Source organism: Vulpes vulpes, chromosome 5 (assembly GCF_048418805.1).
Source record: "Vulpes vulpes isolate BD-2025 chromosome 5, VulVul3, whole genome shotgun sequence".
Lineage (NCBI taxonomy): Eukaryota > Metazoa > Chordata > Mammalia > Carnivora > Canidae > Vulpes > Vulpes vulpes.
In genome coordinates this window covers 22,690,468-22,712,665 of record NC_132784.1, presented here as the reverse complement: position 1 = coordinate 22,712,665, position 22,198 = coordinate 22,690,468, and the positions used below count along the sequence as shown (strand labels likewise).

General features: G+C 35.7%; 1 protein-coding gene across 1 annotated transcript in view; it reads left to right on the top strand.

The window, feature by feature from the left end:
* The window catches only part of LRP1B (LDL receptor related protein 1B), a 1,812,620-nt gene that overhangs the window by 1,747,828 nt on the left and 42,594 nt on the right, over positions 1-22,198 (top strand). Inside the window, exon 84 of the mRNA XM_072757648.1 lies at positions 1,242-1,403. Within this exon, the coding sequence (XP_072613749.1) occupies positions 1,242-1,403 (162 nt within the window). The remainder of the gene's footprint in view (positions 1-1,241; positions 1,404-22,198) is intronic.

Here is a 22,198-nt window from a genome sequence, read left to right as displayed (position 1 = left end):
GGTGGCTTTCATTTGGAGGCATTTTATTCACTTATGAGTGCTTTTCAAAAAAATGTAGAACCTATGACAATAGAGAAAACTTATGTCATTTTCACATTTCAAGTCTTAAGACTTCTACTCATACATTTTTATGACCAGTCTAATTATACCTCATGTCTACAAAGGTGAGAGAGGCGATGGCTGGATATTCTCTGCTGCTAGTCAACTGGGTGACACTTCCGAGTCGTAGTTAATTCAGATCTATGACTAAATTTCTTTTTTATTCTTTTTCATGTGATTTCTTCGCATTTGTACAACCTCCAAACTTCGCTATTCCCCATTACAAATGATAGCTATTATTTCATTTTGTTTTCCTGAGTTTCTCCTACAGAGCTGGTTCGGTACTCCCATTTTCCACCCAGGCCTTGGCATTCCAGCCAGTTAGAGAGACTCATTCTTGATCTAACAGTTAACTGTGTTATGTTCCAAGCACCCTAAAGGATTGCTCACCTTTACTTGTGATATTAGTTTCCACAGAGCAAATAAAGAAAAATATCCATAGATGATCCATTAGATCTGCTCTCATGTGCTGTTAACATTAGACTTTAAATCATCTTACTAGACTACAAGGGACAGTCCTTTCCCATGAATAAAAAAACACAAGATGAAATAAAATAGGACTTATTAAGTGCTTACATACTAAATGCGGTGTATAAATTTACATCGATTAAAATAACTAATCGCATAAATATTATAGATGGTATGCCCATTTTAAACTTATTAAAATATTTATAAGTCTAAGCTCATGCTTTAGCAGTGGTGGTCCATGATGGTTTGACACTGAGAGATATGATTATGATTGTCTCTATTTTATACTCTAATGGCTGATACAATCTACGTTACTATATGAGTAGAAAAAAATGATCAGAAAAAGCAAAATGGACATGAAGAGAGAAGTACAAAGAACAACGTGAGCACTTCAGAGCATAACACACCTGTATAAATGTGTAATTATTCATAAAATGAGCTCTGGTTATTTTACCTGATGTGAACCTGAGTTAATCTTCTAACCTAGGCTTCACTGGAATGTGGGAAAATGCAGACGCATCGAGCTCAGCCTCCTGCCTACAGTCACAGAGGAAGTGTGGACCCACCTTGACCAGCATCTCGGCTTCCTGTCTCTTGTCTAGTGAGGATTCTGTGAAGATAAACCATTCTAGCCAAGTAACTTCTTCGTTTTGTTACCTTTTCTTTTCCAATAGGGAGACCCACCTGCAGCTGTGCCCTGGGGTTCACTGGACCAAACTGTGGTAAGACAGTCTGTGAGGAGTTTTGTCAAAATGGAGGCACCTGCAGCGTGACTGCCGGGAACCAGCCCTCCTGCCACTGCCAGGCCGAACACACTGGAGACAGGTGTCAGTACTGTAAGTGACAGCAACTCCCACCAGACAGTCCGAGGGCATGCGTTGAGGTTGACGTGAAGCAGTTTTCTTATCTCCATGTTCCATCCCTTATCTCAATTTCAGCAGCCCCTGATTTTTCAGGGTCACTCCCTCTGTCACTCTAACTCCAACAGTATTTTATACTGTTCCTCATCCTTCTCATTTTAAAGATTCTATGCTTCTTCCTTCCCTAACTTATAATCCATCACTGTAATCATGACTTAGTATATACCCACAATTCCCTTGTTCCTTCTTCCCTTCTATTGTACTTTCCTAGAAAACTGTAATCATGGTTAACTCCAATTCTCCACCTGTTCTGAACCAGTGCCCCATGGCTGGATGCAACTGAAGAAAAGCACATGCTCATGCAGACTGGCCTCACTTGAGTTTTTATCACTAATTTCAAACGGGCACTTACTGTGGCTTCTACTGTATTTTGCTAATCTACTGGTATCTTTGTCATATCTTCTGTTTTCTTCCCAAACCTTGAATACCTGCTCCCCAGATTTATCCTGAGCTCAAGAACTTGCTTTCTGTTTCATTGATCAAAATAGAAGCTAACTAAAGAGAACTGCCACAAGCTCCCACCATCACATCTCTCGAACTACTTTATCTTCTACCCATAGATTATCTCCTTATGACCAGGAACCACATGCTACCCCAAATGCTACGCTGTCCACTCATACATCGATCCCTCTTAGCTACTTATGGACACATCTCTTACAACTGTTCCCATCTTTCTCCTTTATCAATATTTTCCTCTCTCCCTAGTTCTATCTCGAACAACCTTGCCTTGTGCCCACACTCCTTCGACCCACAACTTCATTTCCTGACTTACTATTTTTCTTTTACCAGTAGCATTACTCTAAAGAGTTGTTACATGCTACAGTTTCCTCTTTATTTTTCTTTTGACCTCACCTCTGTCAGGCTTTTATCTTCACTATTTTGCTTAAATATCTTTCATCAGAATCAAGTTAATTTATTTTATTGTCGTCCATGTTCTTATATCCAGTTACCAATTCTTATTTTATCCCACAGTCATCAGTAAATCACTCCCTCCTTAAAATACTTTCAATTGAAAAAATAAAAAAAATTTAAAAAATAAAAAAAAAACTTTCAATTGTTCTTACCACTTTCTTGTTTCCCTTCCCATTTTAGTGGTTGCTTCTTTTCATCGTTTTTTGCCGGTTCCTCCTCTTCTCCCTGACCTTTAAACATTGGAGTGGCTCATGACTGTACTTGAATTTCTTCTTTTTTCTCAAAACACTCACTCCATGAGCCTGTGATTTCTATACAAATTGGAACATTAGAATAAACAGTTTTTATAAAATTTTGTAAGATACAGTTTCCCCAAACATCATCTCCAAAGATTCTGATTCTCTGAGACTGCCATACAGTTTAGTTTTCCACATGTTTCAGATGTGTGACTGAAATTGAAACCTACTGCCTAGATGATTTCAACTAACTGCATGACTTTTAGATCATCCAAATACAGATGATTCTGAATGTATATTTCTAGGTGAATGTCTCTCCTGAATTCCAGATTTTGATACCGATGTGTATATATGACAGTTTGAGTTGGCTTTCAATTATTAACCTGATTTTCTTACCCAAAATTGCTTCTACCATAGTTTTCCCTGTGTCTATAAAAGGAAGCACCCATCACTCAGGTCCAAGTATCTTGAATTCATTATTATTTTTTTGATCTAACTAACTTCATTTTTTAAAAGATTTTTTATATCTATTTTTTCTTTTTTATATCTATTTTTTATTTTAATTCCAGTATAGCTACAGACAGTGTTATAGTAGTTTCAGGTGTATAATCCAGCGATTCAACAATGCCGTACAACACCCAGTGCTCATCACAAGTATACTCCTTGATGATCCCTATCACCTAATTGGATTCATTCTTGACTGCTTTCTTTCTTTTACATGAACTTCTTTCTCATTTTTTTCCCATTAAAACAGGCCCAGAATCTGAACACTTCTCACCAGCTCCATCCCCACTACCTTCATTGAACGAAGCTTCCAGCGTTGCTAACCTGTATTATTACTAATTGATCTCCATTCTTTCTCTCTGCACCCTCTATACCTACTCTCAAAAGAATAGCCACAGCTGTATGTTGTATTCATAATAAAAAGAATTGTTTTCTGTCTCAACCATATGTAATGAGATCTTTCTATACCCAGACACTCCTGTGGTCATTTCTTTTTTTGCATTAATTCTATTAGTCCATTTAATCCCACTAATGAACTAGGTGTTGCTTTTATTCTCATTTTACAGAGGAGGCTACTGACGAGGCACAAGAGCCTCCTGAATGTCACAGTAAATGGGAAGCCAGCATTCTGTCTGGGTAACCCAACTCCAGACCATACCCTCTAAAATCTACTCAACATTCTGGCCCCCAGGTGGTTTGATATCATTGAGGCCCTTACAAAGAGTAGCCTGGGTCTCTGCTCACTGCAGGAGACACATGGAACAGCATCAAATCAAACAATCTGCAATGACTTAATTTGAGAATAAAGAACAATATTAAATATTTTCCTTCTGTTATAGCAGGCAGTCATTTCTGTTGCAGCAGAGACAAATATGGTTTCAGATTGTTGTTTCTTTTTTAAGTGTATATTCTGCTCATGCAGGCCAGCATCTTGACATCCTTAGATGCCACTACCCTCAGCCAATGCTCTTTTCACACTGCTTTCCTGGCTTTATCTCTTAAATATGTGTTATAGGCCAGCAGAGCTTATCTAGCAAACACAATCTGGTCATATACAGGTGTCACACCTTGCTTACACACCTTGCTTACGTCCTCGTGGCTCTCCCCTCCCCACTCTCCTCCCAACATAGCAGGATATTTCAGCACAACTTCCACCTACCAACTCATGGACTTTTTCTTTTTGGCTCCAATATTCTCACAACCCTGAAAGACTTCCAAGCATCAAGGACAACACCAACTACTACCTTGCATAATGTAGACCCTCATTACCATCCAGACCACTTTTGCAGCCTCTCCCTTATTCTAGTAAAACCACAGTTATCATGCTTCTCCACTTGTCAATTCCATGGCATTGCAACTTTCTCATGTTATTCCCTTCCTCTGGAATGCATTTTCTTTGGATTCTTTCTCACCTTCCTCTCTCCGTGCCAAGTCCTATCTGTCTCTGCCCAGTTTAAAGGATATTTCCTTTTTGAAGTTGTTTACATCTGCCCTCAGTTTGAATGAATCTCTTTCTCTTTTGAATTTTCAAGTCACTACTTCTTTACCTCTGTCTGTTTCTATTCACTTTTGCTTGGTATTATTAATTGTGTGCATTCCACCTATTTGTCTGAGATGACCTCTTTGAGATTACATCCAACATTGGCCTTTGTCGAATAAATAAATAATCATAGATAAATAAATGAAAGCAGTTTAGAGACAAGTTAATAAAAGAACAATCAACTTAAAGTACAAGAGCTAGATTTAATCAGAGTACAACCATCTGGTATTTTTCTGTGCAGCTTTTCTCTGTTCCCAATTGGTCCATCATCATAGAACGTTGATCTTTTTTTTTTTTTTAACTTTAAAAAAATTAAGCTGAAGTATCACCATTTTTTATTTTTTTGATCTAAGTTGAAAAAATACTATGTGGCCATCATTATAGCAATTGGGTTTCTTAAAAAGAATAAATTCAGTTCGCATATATTTTAATTGGCAACTTAATAGAATCACAGTCTGAGGTAGCCTGATGCATTATAAAAGGCTGCATTATCATTTTATTATCACTATTAGCAGTCATAGCACTTCCCACCTTTTACTGCAAAGCACTTATTAAAATTAACCAATTAATCCTTAGACAGAGGTTAAATAACTTGCTCAAGGTCCCGACGTAGTAATATTACAGTCAGAATTGGACCCCAGGAGTTGTTGATCAAGATGTCAACAAACATTCCTGCAGTATGGTGATGCTGTGCTTTGGCAGCAATATAAGTCTGTGGACAGTGTCATTAAAATGATAAATCCAACAGCTGACAAAAGCATAATAAATTTAGGATCTATTATATGTGAGTCGGCAAGGTTCAGAGGACCTGGTGTTCTGTCAAAATTGTATCTTGCATATACAAAATCTTTTCTCCATAAATGAAGGAATGACATAATGGTTCATTACGGTGCCTAATTAAAGGTCCATTAGTGGGAGGTAAAACATCAGTTCTTAGTTGTGCTGAGTAAAAACATTTCATGATTCTAATGGTAATATAAAATCCTGAGGTCTAAATGCAAATTAATTTTAACTGAAGCACCCAGGGAGAAGAGACAGAGATAAATAATGGCAAAGTAAAATTGGGTATTCTTTAAGCAAGTTGTTTAGGAACAAATATAGCTCCATTTTGTGGAGATCTGGAGCATGGATTTCTAATATAAATAAAAGAAAAGAGTAAGCATGTATTTTGCATTTAAATCTGGGTGTTAAATATGGGGTCAATAATATCTGAGGTTTTTAGTGGTTAATAGTAATAACATTAGAGCAAAAGGGCCAGGGAGGACCGACTCAATCTGTGCCTAAAAGCCTGGTGTTAAAATCAAATAGCAATCTGCTTATCTTCTCCTTGTTATTTTTAAAGTTCTTGGGCAGCCCGGGTGGCTCAGTGGTTTAGTGCCTCCTTCGGCCCAGAGCGTGATCCTGGAGTCCTAGGATCGAGTCCCACATCAGCCTCCCTCCATGGAGCCTGCTTCTCCCTCTGCCTATGCCTCTGCCTCTCTCTCTGTGTCTCTCATGAATAAATAAATAAGATCTTAAAAAATAAAAAAAAACATAAAGTTCTCTAGTAATCTGCTTGGAGAACCATTATAATTTCATTTAGAACTTTGTTTATTAGAAATACACCTGAATGGTTTATTCCCACTGGCTGCAATAAATACAGACATTAAGTAATATCTCAAGTTTATGACATAACGAGTACCTGACAGTAGCCCAGACATTTTATCTATTGTAACTGGTATTAGAACCATAGTCTATCAAGTAATTATAAAAGTTATGAATATAGATATATGTCTACCGTATTTGAAGACATGGTGGGATCATTTTTACCATTTGCTTACTAGAGCAATTTTGTTTCACTAGTCAATTTGTCAATAAACATATTTGGGATTTACAAGGGCCTGTCACTATTAGGCACTGAGAAAACAGCAATATCAGAGATATTTCCCACCCTCAAAGGGTTTACAATCTAACGTGATTCTGAAAAAGATACAAAATATATCATAAGACAATTAATGAAATACAGTGGTTTGCAGAACCCAGGAAAGAACACAGAATTTAGTGGATAGGAACGATTTCTTGAAGGAAGTGACATGTAAGCTGAGACCAGAAAAAAGAAGCAGCTAACCAGATGAAGAGAAGCAGTGATTGGAACAGAACTTGCAAAAGCCTAGAAGGAAAAAAAAAAAAAAACCTAGAAGGGAAAGCCTTTTGAAGTTGATCTTTTCTGTTTCCATTTGATTTTCCCAGGGGAGGGTTGGCAAGGGAAATGACAAGTCACTAAAAATGTATAATGTCTTGGTCACAGAGAAATATGCTGTTAAACATTATTTATCTGAACATATAATGTTTTACCAAATACTCACACAACCCTGTGAAGTATTATTTGTCCAATTTTACAATTGCCAAAGTGAGATTAAGCTATTCTTGCTAATCTGTTCTACTAGAGAAAATAGGAGTTGCATTATATAGCCTCGTGGGTCTGACTCCAAGAGCAGCTTCTCCTGGTGTATTTTCCTGTCATTTGATATCTTGCCCATTTTGCTGCATCTTTTTAGGCTCACCATGGGAACATTCAAAGCTTCAAGACATGCACTGGTTCAACCTGATGGTTGCCAGTTTCGACTCCATTGAAAAGAGGTTTTAGTAAGAATTTTAATCTTGAGTTAAGCCTATGTCAGGCCCAAGCAGAAGAGACTAAAGGGTTTTAATAATGACCAGGAAAATAGAATAAAATGTTTTCAGTGGTCCCTGTTAGTATGAAGGACAATTAGAACTGAGCCTAGAACCCTAAGAAGGATCATGAGTTAAAAAGTGAAATTATTAGGGCAGCCCAGGTGGTTCAGCAGTTTAGCACCTGCCTTCAGCCCAGGCCGTGATCCTGGAGACCTGGGATCAAGTCCCACCTCAGGCTCCCTGCATGGAGCCTGTTTCTCCCTCTGCCTGTGTCTCTGCCTCTGTGTGTGTTCTCATGAATAAATAAATAAAATATTTTTCTAAAAGAAAAGTGAAATTATCAGAACTAGCTCTTTCCTAAGTATTCGAGATTCTTAGAGCATTCACACCTAGAGTGACAGAGTAATTTGGAGCTCTGGCTATTGAGAGTCCTCTAATCTTTTTCTCTACATGAGAAGACTAGTATTGCTTTTATTCAGGCTTTTTGCTCAGATTACTACAACACATTCACTATGTATCTTTTTTTTCCAGCCATGAAAATCTGTTTTCTCTAAAATGTGCCCCTTTGAATTGTTCATACCTCTTTGTCTTTACACGTGGCCTCCTTAACATCTGCTAAACCTCTCTAATCCTCCCACTTTGTCTTCTTAAACTGCCTTTGCCCTAGGACATCCAGCACTTCTCTTTGGCATTTTCACACTGTGTTTATATCATCATTCGTGTTCTCGACTTTCTACTACCCTAGAATATGAAGCAGGCCATGATGTTTTGCATACCTCATCAATCTTGGGGGTGCTTAACTCAGTGCCTGGATTTAGGAGAAAGTATTAGGTATGTGAGAGAATGTAAACAAAGTAGGAAAGTCTTGTTTCCACCCAGCTATGCCTTTTTTTTTTCTTTTTTTTTTTTTATTTTGTCTGTGCTCTAATAAGATACCACTTAAAAGAGTTCTGGGATACTTGTACTCAGCAGCTCATTAAGTCTTACATTCTATGAGGAATTTTGTGCTTCTATTTTCAGTTTGGAGAAAAGAAAAATAGTCTAAAAATAGAATTAAGTTTGAATTAATGTGCGTAAAGAAAAATAAATACATTTCTTTTCTCACATGACTACGTGGAGAATGATATGCTAAGGGTAAGGTAATGTAACCATTTTATTATCTTACTCTAGGTGGTTTAGATGAAATTGTCAGCATTATAGAAATATTAAAAAAAGAAATATTGATGATAGTTTTGATCTAGTATAAAACTAGAATTATTACAAACAGATTTTTTACTATAGTATTATATACTATTATTTGGAAATATAAAATAATAAGAGGTAAAAGATTTAGGGGGAAATGCCTTTATATAAAGAGTTTATTGGAAATAGGCATTTTTTTCCCCCAAGGGGAGAATATGTCATATGTGAGTCAAAGTACATATTCTGATTATTAAAATTGATGTATTCAACTGATATATGTGAACACTTACTGTTCTAGGCACTAGGGATATATCATTATAAAAGCTCTTTGAAGATACGTGTCCTCATAATTTTTGGAGAATAGAAAAATCAGTGACATATCTTTGCAGATTAAAAGCCAGACAAAGCTGCAACTTAGACTTACATTTTCAAAAAGGGCCAAAGATCAGAAATGGACTTTATTCCAACCTATTTAGAAGCATACCATTATTTTTTATGTAATTGTTTCAAATTCCAACAAAAGTTTATAAAAGATAAGCTTTTATTTCTACGTCACATAACTTATGCTTAGAATATTAGTAATTATGTTTAATAATTTCAGTAATTATTATTGGGGAAAAAATCTTTAAAAATGCTTAATTACTTTATCTGGCATCATAGCAGTAACTTTTTTTCATGCCAGCTTCATTTGATTTTGAGAAAACTCTAATCTCACAATATTCTTCAAACAGCATTTCATCCAGTAATCATGCCAAGTTTAGCTGGTTTAATCTTCTACTTTTATACCATATTAGGGCCACCGACAAGTATTTACCCTTCTTTTTCCAACTTAAGGGAGAATGAGTATACAAAATAATGTGAAGGTAATGAAAAGCAGCCTTAAAACTGCTTGTTTAAAGGTTGAAAATAACTTGCCACACAAGTAAAGAGGAATTTGTATTGAAATAAACTGAACATGCACAGTTGAAAGCCCAGGAAAGGACAGGACAGTACAGGAAAGTACAGGAAAGGACAGGAGAGGACAGGACAGGAAAGGACAGGACAGTACAGGACAGTACAGGAAAGGTCAGGAAAGGACAAGAAAGGGGAGGAGAAAGGCAGGTTTTTCATGAATAGAAGTCATCCATGATTGTAATTCTGCTGTACTTGATGTTTAGTAAACTGAATGGATTCATAAATAATTATCTAGAAATAGAATTGTGTATTTGAAAATAGCATATTACACAAATCATGCACAGAGACACAGATTGAACAAAAATATTTACTTGTCAAACCAAGTAAACTATTTCCAGTTAAATGCATCTATAACATTATTTTTGAAACAATTAATTTAAATATAAATTTAAGAGTAATTTTAAAACACATTCTTTTTATCAGATTTGGAATGTCAACTGACATGTTTTGAAAAAACATCATGAGTCAGGAACCTTTAAATCTTTTAAATGAAAAAAATTAAGATTCCTATCTTATATTTAATTGATAATGTACGTTTTTCACTATTAAAGATTTTTTCACTATGAACTGGTATTATTACTCTATTTTATGCAATAGATAGATCTCTTTTGATAGTAAATATTGTGCTAGAAAAAAATTTGTATTCATCCTGATTATCGATAAAAATGGCAAGAGTATCAGGATGCCGTCATTGATTTTCAAGATTAAAAAAAAATGATTTTTTTTTAAAGATTTTATTTGTTTATTTGAGAGAGAATGAGTACAGCATGGGGGAGGAGGGGCAGATGGAGAGGGGGAGACCAGCTCCCTGCTGAGCAGTGCCTCAACCCCAGGACTCTGGCATCATGACCTGAGCCAAAGGCAGACACTTAACCAACAGAGCCACCCAGGTGCCCCCTAAAAATTCCTAAATCTTAAACTTAGAGCTTTTGAATCCCAGAGTGTAAAAGAGCAAAGAAAGGTAGGAAGACTTATAATTTACCCTATGATTTTATAAATCATCAGATGAAGAAGAGCAGATCTTTCCTTACATCAAAACAGTGCATTAATAATAGTATTTGTTGGGCAGCCCAGGTGGCTCAGCGGTTTAATGCCTGCCTTGGGCCCAGGGCATGATCCTGGAGGCCCGGGATCGAGTCCCACGTCAGGGTCCCCGCCATGGAGCCTGCTCCTCCCTCTGCCTATGTCTCTGCCTCTTTCTCTCTGTCTCTGTCTCTGTCTCTCGATAATAAACAAATAAAATCTTTAAAAATAATAATAATAATAGTATTTATTTGTTCAATTTTATTCTCATGGATGCAAAAATGTTTGATTTCAAAAGAATGAATATATTTTAAATTCCATTGTTTCCCAACAGATGAAATAACGCTAAAAAGAGCAAAGGTTGGGATCCCTGGGTGGCTCAGTGGTTTAGCGCCTGCCTTCGGCCCAGGGCGTGATCCTGGGGTCCTGGGATCAAGTCCTACATCAGGCTCCCTGCATGGGGCCTGCTTCTTCCTCTGCCTGTGTCTCTGCCCCTCTCTCTCTCTCATGAATAAACAAAATCTTTAAAAAAAAAGCAATGGTTAAATAGAAAGGAGATAGCAAATAATTTTTTAAGGTTTTATTTATTTATTCATGAGAGATACCGAGAAAGAGGCAGAGACACAAGCAGAGGGAGAAGCAGGCTCTGTGCATAGAGCCCAACGTGGGACTCAATCCCACGACTCCAGGATCACACACCCTGAGCTGAAGGCAGATGCTTAACTGCTGAGCCACCCAGGCATCACAGCAAATAATTTTTTACCATATGTGTTCAATTATATGAAGATTAACTATTAGGGGTAAAGAAACCACATTTATTGACGGTTGCCACTAGAGAACCAGATATATCTTAAGTATAAGACACTTTGAGAAATAGAAAGTCACTTGGTTTGAAATAGTACTAGAAGATTAATCCAAAGGTCAAGTATCTGAATTTGAATTTTTAGATTTGCATTCTCCACTTAAAGATCCATGACTAAATCCATGGTAACGAGATGATTTAATTTTCAATTTGATGAAATAATTTGCACTTTACTTATTACTTTTGATAAATGGAAAAATCTATATTGTGATAATCTGAAATCTTGTCATAATCTGATAATCTTGAAAATAAAATGATTCAAAATTGATATAAAAAATAAGTAAATATAAATCAACATAGAGGCAGAAGCAGATAAATTGGTGCAAGACCATCTAATGCATGATACTTTATTTAACTCCATCAATTATTATCTGAGTCCAAGAACTCAGGTCCCTTCCATGGTATCTTCCAGACCATGAATAACTAGAAGTAAGCTAGAACTTTTCAACTCCAGATCTCTTATTACATTGGATGGTAGTGTGGGCTTCTTATCCTTTTAATAATCTCTTGCCCAAACAGAACAAATTCATCAAAGGTAGTGTAATTTCTGTGGGTTTCTGGAACCTCGCTGAACATACTCTCTAAGTTCATTCTTCTGGAATCTGTCAAGCTAGAATCCAAATGTAAGGAAGAAATACTGAGTGTTAGAGGTGATGGTATGGAATTAAAACATTTTTTAGATCATTTAAAACTATGTAGAGTAGAAATTTGTGGGCAAACAAATAGTCTACAACTTTAGACTTAAAATTATTTTCATCATCATAGCTGACACATGATTTGTAAAATAAATAATGATAATAGAACTTTATCTGCTTCTCAGAGTTGGAAGCTTCAAGTGAGATAATTTACAAGAGAAATCCTCTGTAAATTTTTAAATCAAATGCTTTTAACTTTTTTCATTTTTATAGATATTTTGAGTACCTACCATTTATAAAAAGGAATTAAAATATGTTATATATTTAAAGATTATATATATTTAAGTTATAGATATTGGATAATAATAAAAATAAATTTATTCCAATTCGCTTAGATAAGCAGGCCACTACATTGAAGAGATTTATTAGTTTTATGACATTTATGAACATGAGTCACATGAAAATAAGTAAATCAAACCACTGAAAAAAAACTCATCTCTTATAAAGGTACACTTCCACACACAGATTAGACTATGACCATGACCGTAAACCTATTAGAAACTGAAAAGTTCAGTCTAATTCTGTAGAATGCCCCATTTCTGTGAATTTGGTGGGTCGTAGCCTTCATTCACACGGCAGCCTAGGGTGTCTAGTATTGGCTTACTGATGCAGCAGCTGAGTGTATGTTTAATACAAGGACCGAATTTCCAGGGCCCGTTTACTGGGACTTGATGACATCCGTCTCTGCTCGCCAACTGATTCTCCTCTTCCATCTCCCACCTTCTCCCCCACCCACACAGACACCTCCTGGCAAACTTCAGTTAGTTGCAGGAGTGGTTGACTGATGCCATACTTACATATATAACTGCCCGAGGGGTTTTAAAACTAAAAAAATCAGCCGTATTGCTCTTGTTCTCTGACTTCTGAAGTGCCCTGCTTTCCAGTGGCCAGCCATTAATTCAACAAATAATGACAACATCTGATTGCATGCCGGCCACTGAAGCTTGGGATTTAGTCATGAATAAACTGAAAACTGCTTTCACAGTACTTTAGCATTTATAAATAATACACAAACATGTTAGATGTCAGGCAGTGAGGAATGAGATGATGAAAAAAAAAGCAAGGTAAATTAAGAACCTACCTACTTTCTGAATGGAGAAAAGAGCCTATTATGGAAAAAAACATATTAGTTATGATATCGAAAGTTTCTTGCTACAGTATCTTTCAGTTCTCTGTGTGTATAAAAGAGTAATGACTTTATCTCACCCCCTTAAGGATGTTTTCAAAGAACAATAGTTTTTCTAAATAAAAAGGATCTTGGATTAAATCACTTTTACTGAAAAAAAAAATAAATCACTTTACTAATTATAGCAATTCAATGCATACTTCTAATCATGTTAAAATTTAAATGCTACTACTAATAAAATTAAAATGATTTTGTATAGTCTCGGAATTATTATAAGTCTTAGTAAAGTGGAAGGCTGGTTGTTATATATCAATAATCTGTTTAATTCCTGCATATCTGACTTATAGGAAAATTGCACATTTGACCAGTAAAAATCTTTTTGTAGCGTGCTACATATTACTCTGCCGGAGGCCTTTTCAAGGTGACTTTCTCACTGTTTTAGTGAACTCTGATTAAATAGTAATCACTTCTATATAATCCATTATTTTTCTTCTTGCTATCACACTAGTGTAGAAACCTCTCTCTATTTATATCTATACTGATAGCAGTACATTGATATATGGAGATACAGATATATATTCTGCAAAGTAACGTATTAAAGGAAAACTAGAAAGGAGGACACATTTAAGGATATCAGAAATCCTTACTTTGACATTTACATTTGAAGTGAGTAGCTTGGAAGAAGGAAGGAAATAGGATGGAAGTGTGAAACGGTGAAGAGAGAGAATTATGCACAAAGTACTGCATAATCTTTCTAGTATGGCCTCATCTCCTCCCAGTGTGATGATGTGGGATATTCCCTGCCCTCTATTTAGGCTACAGTATGAGGACAGTAGCTTTGTTAATGGTAATTCCATCTGAGGAGCTTTTCCATGATTACCTCCCATCCAGCATTCTTCACTTCCCATCATCTCTCCATGAGATTCTTTCCAGTCTTCTAAAAATGAATTATTACTTTGTGTGATCTAAATTGTCTTTAAAAACCTACTTCTGGGGCTCCTGGGTGGCTCAGTCAGTTAAGCGTCTGCCTTTGGCTCAGCTCATGATCTCAGAGTCTTTGGATCCAGCCCCTTGTCCAGCTCCCTGCTCAGCAGAGAGCCTGCTTCTCCCTCTCCCCAACCCCACTCATACTCACTCTCTCCCTCTCAATTAAATAAAATCTTTTTAAAAATAAGTAAATAAAGTTAAAAAAATATTTCCATGTTCCGATTCGGTAAAATTTTTTATTGATCTTGTTTTTTTTTTTCAACCATGTTAGCCTTGAGGGTTCTATCAAAGTATGAGCATTCTGAGGGCATGAGCAATATTAATCTAACAGATATTAACACTGTAGATGTTGACACATCTTAGTAGGTTGAAATTAATTAAACCTTAATACATATTCCAAGACCTGACAGAGAAATTAGGGAATAAATATGGGAAATGACTTGATTATGGTCACGGAGGTACCACCTTGTATAAGCCTGCTTCATTCTCGTGATTTTTTAAGCCATCTTCTGCTTATTCACTTATTTGGTTTTCAGTTAGCATCATCTTATACAATCATATTTAGCTGTCATCTGCAAGTCAGCTCACTTTCAAGTCTCAAATGATTCTCTACCACTTTATAAATAGTTACTTGCTAAAACCTTTTATAGCTGTATTCCTTTAAAAATAGAAGAACACTCAACCCAGAAATAATTACTTGCTAAAACCTTTTATGGCTGAATTGCTTTAAAAATAGCAGACCACTCAACCCAGAATATGATTATAAACAAAAGTTATACAGGTTTCTCTGATATTTGAAAAAAAAATATTGCCATGATAGTTTTATGAGTTAATTTTTGACTATTACTAAAATGGTCGATGCTATCATTGTTAATACACATTTTGAAACAGCAATCTGCGAGAGATTTAATGCTGGTACTTTCAAAATCTCACCCCATATGTTGTACCTAAATCAACATTTTGATAACTTGGCTTTCTGAATTTTACATTTTCCTTTTACCTGGATACTCAGAGATAGCACTGTTTGCTTAGAATGGATTTCATTCTTTTGGATTTTTCAGTGTTCTCTATAGAAATATTTGGGATATATTTCTATTTTTAGTAATATATTAGAAAATGCTAATTTTCCTAGACATGCTTTCCTGATGAAAATTTATCAGCTCTAATCAGAGTTTTGCACACATTTTTTCCCTAGTGAATATTTAATTGGCATACCTGGATTCAATGTTTTCCTACTTTATTAAACTCAGCTCTGAAACTGGAGGATATATTTAGACTATGCAATAAGTTTAATTATTAAAATATCTTAGGTTGTGTAAAACATTTGAGGACTGTAAAAAAAAGATAATTTTAACATTTCTTAAATTTGTTTTTCCATTTCCTTATATAAGCCTTCAAAGACAACAATCATAAAACTCTAAGCAAATTTATACAAGTTACTTTATATCTTCTGCCTCCTAAACTATGCTAGATGAAAAACTGACCCCAGAGACAGAAAGGCCACAGTCTTTTCAACATATTTAGGAAGCTTTTCCAGAATCCTTCTAAATGTTTTCATCCTAAATGAGATGTCAGTAAATGGTAACACTCCAGACATGCCTCACTTTGTGATTTATTGGCTGTTTTTTTACAAATATTACTTATTTGTGTGGAGGGACTCAGAGTTGATCCTGCTTGATAATGAAGATATCACCATGGATAGCTAGAAGTTTCCTCCAAATAAGGGAATCTAGGACTGTAAACCAGTTATCAGTGGCGAGAGAGGCAAATATTCAATCTGGGTTGGGATGTGAGGCTGAAAACGACATGTGAAATGGGAATGTTTGGATGAGGTGTGGGAATCCAGCTTGAGTTTCTGGGCTCTGATATTGCAGATTGTGGTGGCATCCAGTAAGCTTTCCTGAGCATGCTGCTTTTGATCTACAGGGTCCTTTAACACTTTGGCTGGTAGTGAGACCCTTGGTACCTACATAGATGGGGGCATATTTTAGATACACAGACAGGAAGGAGACCACCAAAGATATTTAAAATTACTTTCTAGAGGTTTGTTTTATTTTGATGAATAAATGTATGACTTACAAGAAGAATAAAAGTTAATTCTCCAGAGTTAGGCTTGTTTGGGTTTGAATTCTGTTCTCCCACTTACTGTTGTGTGACCTTTGGTAAGGTGTTTAATTTTCTTGTGCCTCAGTTTACTCACCTATAAAATGAGAACAATATGGTACAATGCATGAGACTATAACCAACAGAAAAGCCTGGCGTGAAGAAGACAGCTAAAATCGAGTATTTATTATCATCGTGATCATCATTTCCATTATGGAAAATGGCCCTACTTGCCCTTGATGATATGAAGGGCACTGTTGGGGGCAAGTGGGGGAGGAGGGACTCATGATTGAATCTTAGGCATGTAATGCTGCCTCTGTTCAAAGATGATCAATGGGTACATTGGATAAATTAGTCAACTCAGATGAGGTCACATTGTTAGCCAGAGTAACAACTGAATTTAACCTCCAAATCCTTCCTATTCTAGGCAATGGTTTTATTTCCTTCTCTTTCTTATACACGTAACCCTAGCAAGTGTATTCAAAAGTTTATAAAATACCGTCGTTGGCTGTCTTCCACATTTTAGACCTACATGGAAGCTGCCGTAAACCTCCCAGTAGGGAGGATATTAGCAAAATTCATAGAACCTACTGCTCCTGGGACACAATTAGGTATCAGGGAAGGTGGAGTATGAATCGCACTGAGACTGGAGCTCAGCTATAGAATACCTGGGGATATGCACTGTGGAGAATTCTCCGTAGTCGTCTTTGTGAAAGTAATACAATCCTACTTCTGGTTGGTTATTGTTGTTGTCGTGTGTAGTCCTAAATTAGCAAATGCTTACTTAAATTATGAATCTTCATGCCAATTCACGTAACTTATTTTTTAAAACGGGGTCAAAATTCAGTCAAGTAGAACAACTGCTGTATATACATAGAATTGTATAATTTAGTCTCCTCTGTATGACCATCTGTATTACCCATTAAAGACTCTCCAGTTTCTGCATTATTCTTACTGAATATCTTCAGCTCCTGCTTAGGTGGTTTTATTTTAGTTTGGTTTTATTCTTTTTAAATAAATGTCACACTTCACTAACTATTACAATGTGAGTGAATAGCACAGTTGCAAATATGAGTTAATAGCTAAATAGTCTTGGCAATTACTTTTCAATAGAAAGAGATATTTGGGAAAGAAGTAAATGCAGCTAGAGATTTTATAGACATCTGGCTCCCATGAATATTCATAAACCTGTATATATACAGCCATACAGCCCATATTTTATGGAGTCTATTAAGATTCTCTAAAAATGGGGATCCCTGGGTGGCTCAGTGATTTAGCGCCTGCCTTCAGCCCAGGGTGTGATCCTGGAGCCCTGGGATCTAGTCCCACATCGGGCTTCCTGTGTGGAGCCTGCTTCTCCCTCTGCCTGTGTCTTTGCCTCTCTCCCTCCCGCCCCCTCTGTCACGAATAAATAAATAAAAAATCTTAAAAAAAAAAAAGGATTCTCTAAAAATGATTAAAGGAAGAAGTATTTCCTTATATTTCTGGTTTCTTGAAAAGGAAAAATAGAGAAAGAGATAAAGAGTGCAATAATGGTATCCCTTGAAAATTACTTTATTTCCATTGCAGAAAATAGCCATTCACTTATTCTCCAGTTACTATGCACTTAATTACCATATGAATGCTCTGTAATTATTTATCCATCGTGTCCTTTAGATTACATGATTGTGTGTAGTGCTACCATGCAGTTCTTAGTGTAATTACCCTACAAAGGTTATAACAATTTTTATATTGTGAATATAAAGTGTTATTATATAATTTCATGGTAATCCCTACTTTCTTAGCACAGATTAATTACATTTCATTATTGCTCCTTCTTATCATATGTGAAACATCGTGATTGTTATGCCATTCAGGTCAGTAAAATGCTTAAAACTTAGGGGATGGAATGTTTCATAAGAAGGAAGATTTTGTTGGTAATAATATTTATAGGCTCTTGCCACAGTGGATATTTTTTGGATCAGTTTTGGTTCTTTTTCCTTCTTGTCTTAAACTTTCAACTGGGTTGTCAGCTCTCTGAGAGCTGGTGGCCTTTCTCATATTTCTGTCCTCTCCCTACAGCTCCCAGTATATAATTAGGCAGATGCATGTTCCTCAGCAAATAACCAACTATGGATTCACCATTTCCATTTATTGTCATGGTTAAATTACTCATGTTGTTCAAAACAGGATCACCATATTGTTTTACCAGCTTTACTTTCCATAAATTCTAAGTATTCTTTCTGAATGGTTACTGGTTGATCTGGTTAGACTCTTTCATCTTTGACATCCAATCCCTTCCCCTTTCCATGCCCTACAACAAAAAGTGTCCTATCACTTATGTTTTCTTTTAATTTGTCTTCTTTTAGTCTACCACATTTTTAAAACTTTCAGTTCCAATAACTATTAAGCCAAATTTAAAATCTGGAAAAAAAAAAAAGGGTTATTGGGTTGTGTGTCTCTGAATCTGTGTCTATGTCTGTGTGTTAGAAATTAGAAGACAGTCCTTTTGCTACACACCTTGGTGTTAACCAACCACAAACATCCCTAACTCTGTTTTCTTTGGGAGGAATTATTAAGTTTTTTTATTTTTCAGTAACATGTCACTTAATCAAAGCTGAATATGAAAAAACAAAAAGTGGAACACTATAAACTTCTGCAAAGGTAAATTCAGAGAAATAATTAAGAATCATAGTGTTACAGGAGTCACTTAAAAGTATTGATATATTATGGGGTGCCTGGCTGGCTCTGTAGGTAGAGTATGTGACTCTTGATCTCAGGGTTCTATGTTCAAGCTCCATGTTAGGTATAGAGATTATCTAGAAATATGATCTTTAAGAAAAATATAGTCACATATTTTACTTAGAAAAATCTTTGTCTTATACAAAGATTACTTTCAAAATATTTTTAAGTGTTTTTAGTGCTTTAAAGTGGTAAGCTCTTACAGGATAACTATTTTTTAGGGTTCTGGCTGATCTGAAAGTATTCTGAAAGAATACTTATTCTTTCAATGAGCGCTAAACTTTTCTGTCCACTTCAGAGCTTATTTGGTCAGGGTGGAATCCTTAGAACCAAAGGGAGCAGTTGCATACCAAAGGAGTCTTCTTATATACCATTCTACTTCATACTTTGCTAAATTTCTGCTGGATTAGGAAGTGCTAATGAAATATTCTTTTAATTAGATTAAATAGCTGAAGAGAGACCTAGAATTTAAATATGAATGTAGTGATTATTTGGGAGTATATAGAGAAGTGACACTGGTAAAAATATTGCATATATTTATACATGTTTTGCATAGAGATGCTTGCAATTCAAGGTGGGTTAGAGCTGAGAAGAGAATGAGAGAGAAATGAGGCCACTCTCCAATGACTTATTGTACATTGTTGTCCTGATATTGAGACAATTGGAGAGAATGTGAACTTTGGTTGAATTATCCATTTTATAAATAGCACTATCAGTTGTACCATTTTTTTTCCTGGACTTACATGTAATATGTATCATGATTAAAACTGAAATAACAGAGAACACTTGAAGGAATTATTTTGCTTTCCAATTTATAAGTATCCAATGCTTACATGGTAGTTAAAATAGCAGATGACAAAGTCTCCTATTAAAGAAGGTTACTTTCTCATGTGTTCAGGAATCCTGGAGTTAGGATTAAGAAATCTTTAAGACAGAGACATAGAAGGAGAGAGACAGAGAGAGAGATGAATGGGGGGTGGGGTGGAGAGGGAGAGAATATGCATGCAAAGTATTGGGTCCTAGAATCCTAATAGTGGTGCAGAAAACAATCCAGTTGAACATATAAGTCAAGCAACTTCTGCATGCTCCACATCTGAGGCCTAATAGTAGGAGACAGTCAGAACATTTTCAAAGAAAGGCACTGGGAAGCAACTCTGGCAGGGTCAGAGTATAGTGAGCAGCTCTCTGTCTCTGAAATTCAACATAGCGTCAAGTGTGAAGCATGTGAACTGGGGAAAATGAAATGTCTTCCATTTGAATATCTGTAGAGAAAGAGTTCTGAGTCTAAAATGATTTCTGCCTTTTTTAGAAGGAAAAAAGTGGCATGGCTTAACGGCATGCAATTTAGAATTATTTGTTAAAGTGCAAATTCTAATATCTGCCTATTTCACAATTTTATCTTAAGCAAACATTTCTTTTACATTCTTTGGATTCCATTTTATGCCATGAGGCCAATCAACTGCATTGAATAATGTGCCTCTGACATCCTAGGAAAAAAATACTGAAAGCATTAAAGGGTAGAGAATTTTCTTTAAAGCATTGAAAGTAGACCATGAATTCCTTTTAATAGAAGTGTCTATAAAGAGAAAACCTATTTAGCCTAGTTAGCAAATTAACTAGAATTTCTAAAATATTGTAATTGTAGTATATTTGCCATTAGGTTAGAAAAATCCTTTTGTTGAAGCATAACAAATAGGAAAGTTTAAAATCACCAATTTACAGTTCAATAAGTTATCATCAGGTGTACACACCAGGGTAAACAAACATGCAGGTAAAGAATAAACATTATTAGTACCTCAGATGCTCCTTGATGGTCTTCATCACTATCCCCTCTCATCTCCCCAAAGATAGTCCTTTTTGACTTCTAGAACTCTAGATTAGTTTTGCCTTTTGAATTTTATATTAATAAAAAAAAAGTGTATATATTTTTGCTCCAGATTTTTTTCTCCTTACTTCTGTGAGATTCATCCATGTTATTGCTTATAAGCTGCACTGTTTTCATTTTATTATTTATCTATGATATTAATGTGTGTATATATACATACATATATTTGCATGTATAGTTCACTGTGTTAGTGAACCACAGTTTATCTTTCTTCTTGCAACGAACATTTGGATTATTTTCAGTTTGGGACTATTTCTAAAAAGGTTGCTGTGCATATTATCTACATATTTTTGAGCACATATGCATGCTTTCCTCTTGGATGTATATTAATAGTGGAAATGCTAGGTCATAAGGTGTGGGTATGTTCAAATAGAGTAGATACTGTTAATTGTTTTCCAAATCAATTGAACCAATTTATATTTCTACTAGTAGTGTATGAGAGTTTCTGTTATTTGTTGTCAATTTGGTGGAAGTGCAGTGATATTTCTTTGAGGTATTAATTTGTACTTCCATGTTTTAAAAAAATATTTTATTCATTTATTTGAAAGAGAGTGAAAAGCATGAGCAGGGAGAGGGGCAGAAGAAGAGAGAGAGGGAGAAGCAGATTCCCTTCTGTGCTCCGAGTCCAATGTGGGGCTCAAATCAGAACCTTGAGATTATGACCTGAGCCAAAGCTCGTCGTTTAACTGAATGAGCCACCGAGGTACCCTTAAATTGTTTTTCTCTGAACACCATTGAGTTGTGTATATCCTCACATTTTTAATCTTAGTCTAAAGCAGATTTAATTTATGCACCAAAATTACATATAGTTAATAAATTGTAGGGAAGTATTTAACTTTACCCTTTAGCACTCTAGGCAAGGAATAACTGTTCCTTGCTACACTGTGACATAGTGCAATCATCAACCATCAGAATGTTAGCCCAATTTTTTTCTATTTTCTAGGGTCTTCTCAGTGATGGGTTTATAAAAACAAACTCCCAAAAAAATAATAATAAATAAATAAAAATTAAAAAATAAAAAAAATTCCAAAATTTTGGATTAAAGATTACATTTTAATTAAGGATCACAAAGTTAGTTGAGAAATATGCTGTTTTAGTGTCACCTGGATGGCTCTGTTGGTTAAGTGTTGACTCTTGATTTTAGCTCAAGTTATGATCTCAGGGTCATGAAATTGAGCTCTGCATTGGTCATGGAACCTACTTACAGTTCTCTCCCTCTCTCTCCCCTGCTCCTCCCACCCCTGCTCACATGTGCCCTCTCTGTCTTTCAAAAAAAAAAAAAGGAAAAAGGAAGGAAGGAAGGAAGGAAGGAAGGAAGGAAGGAAG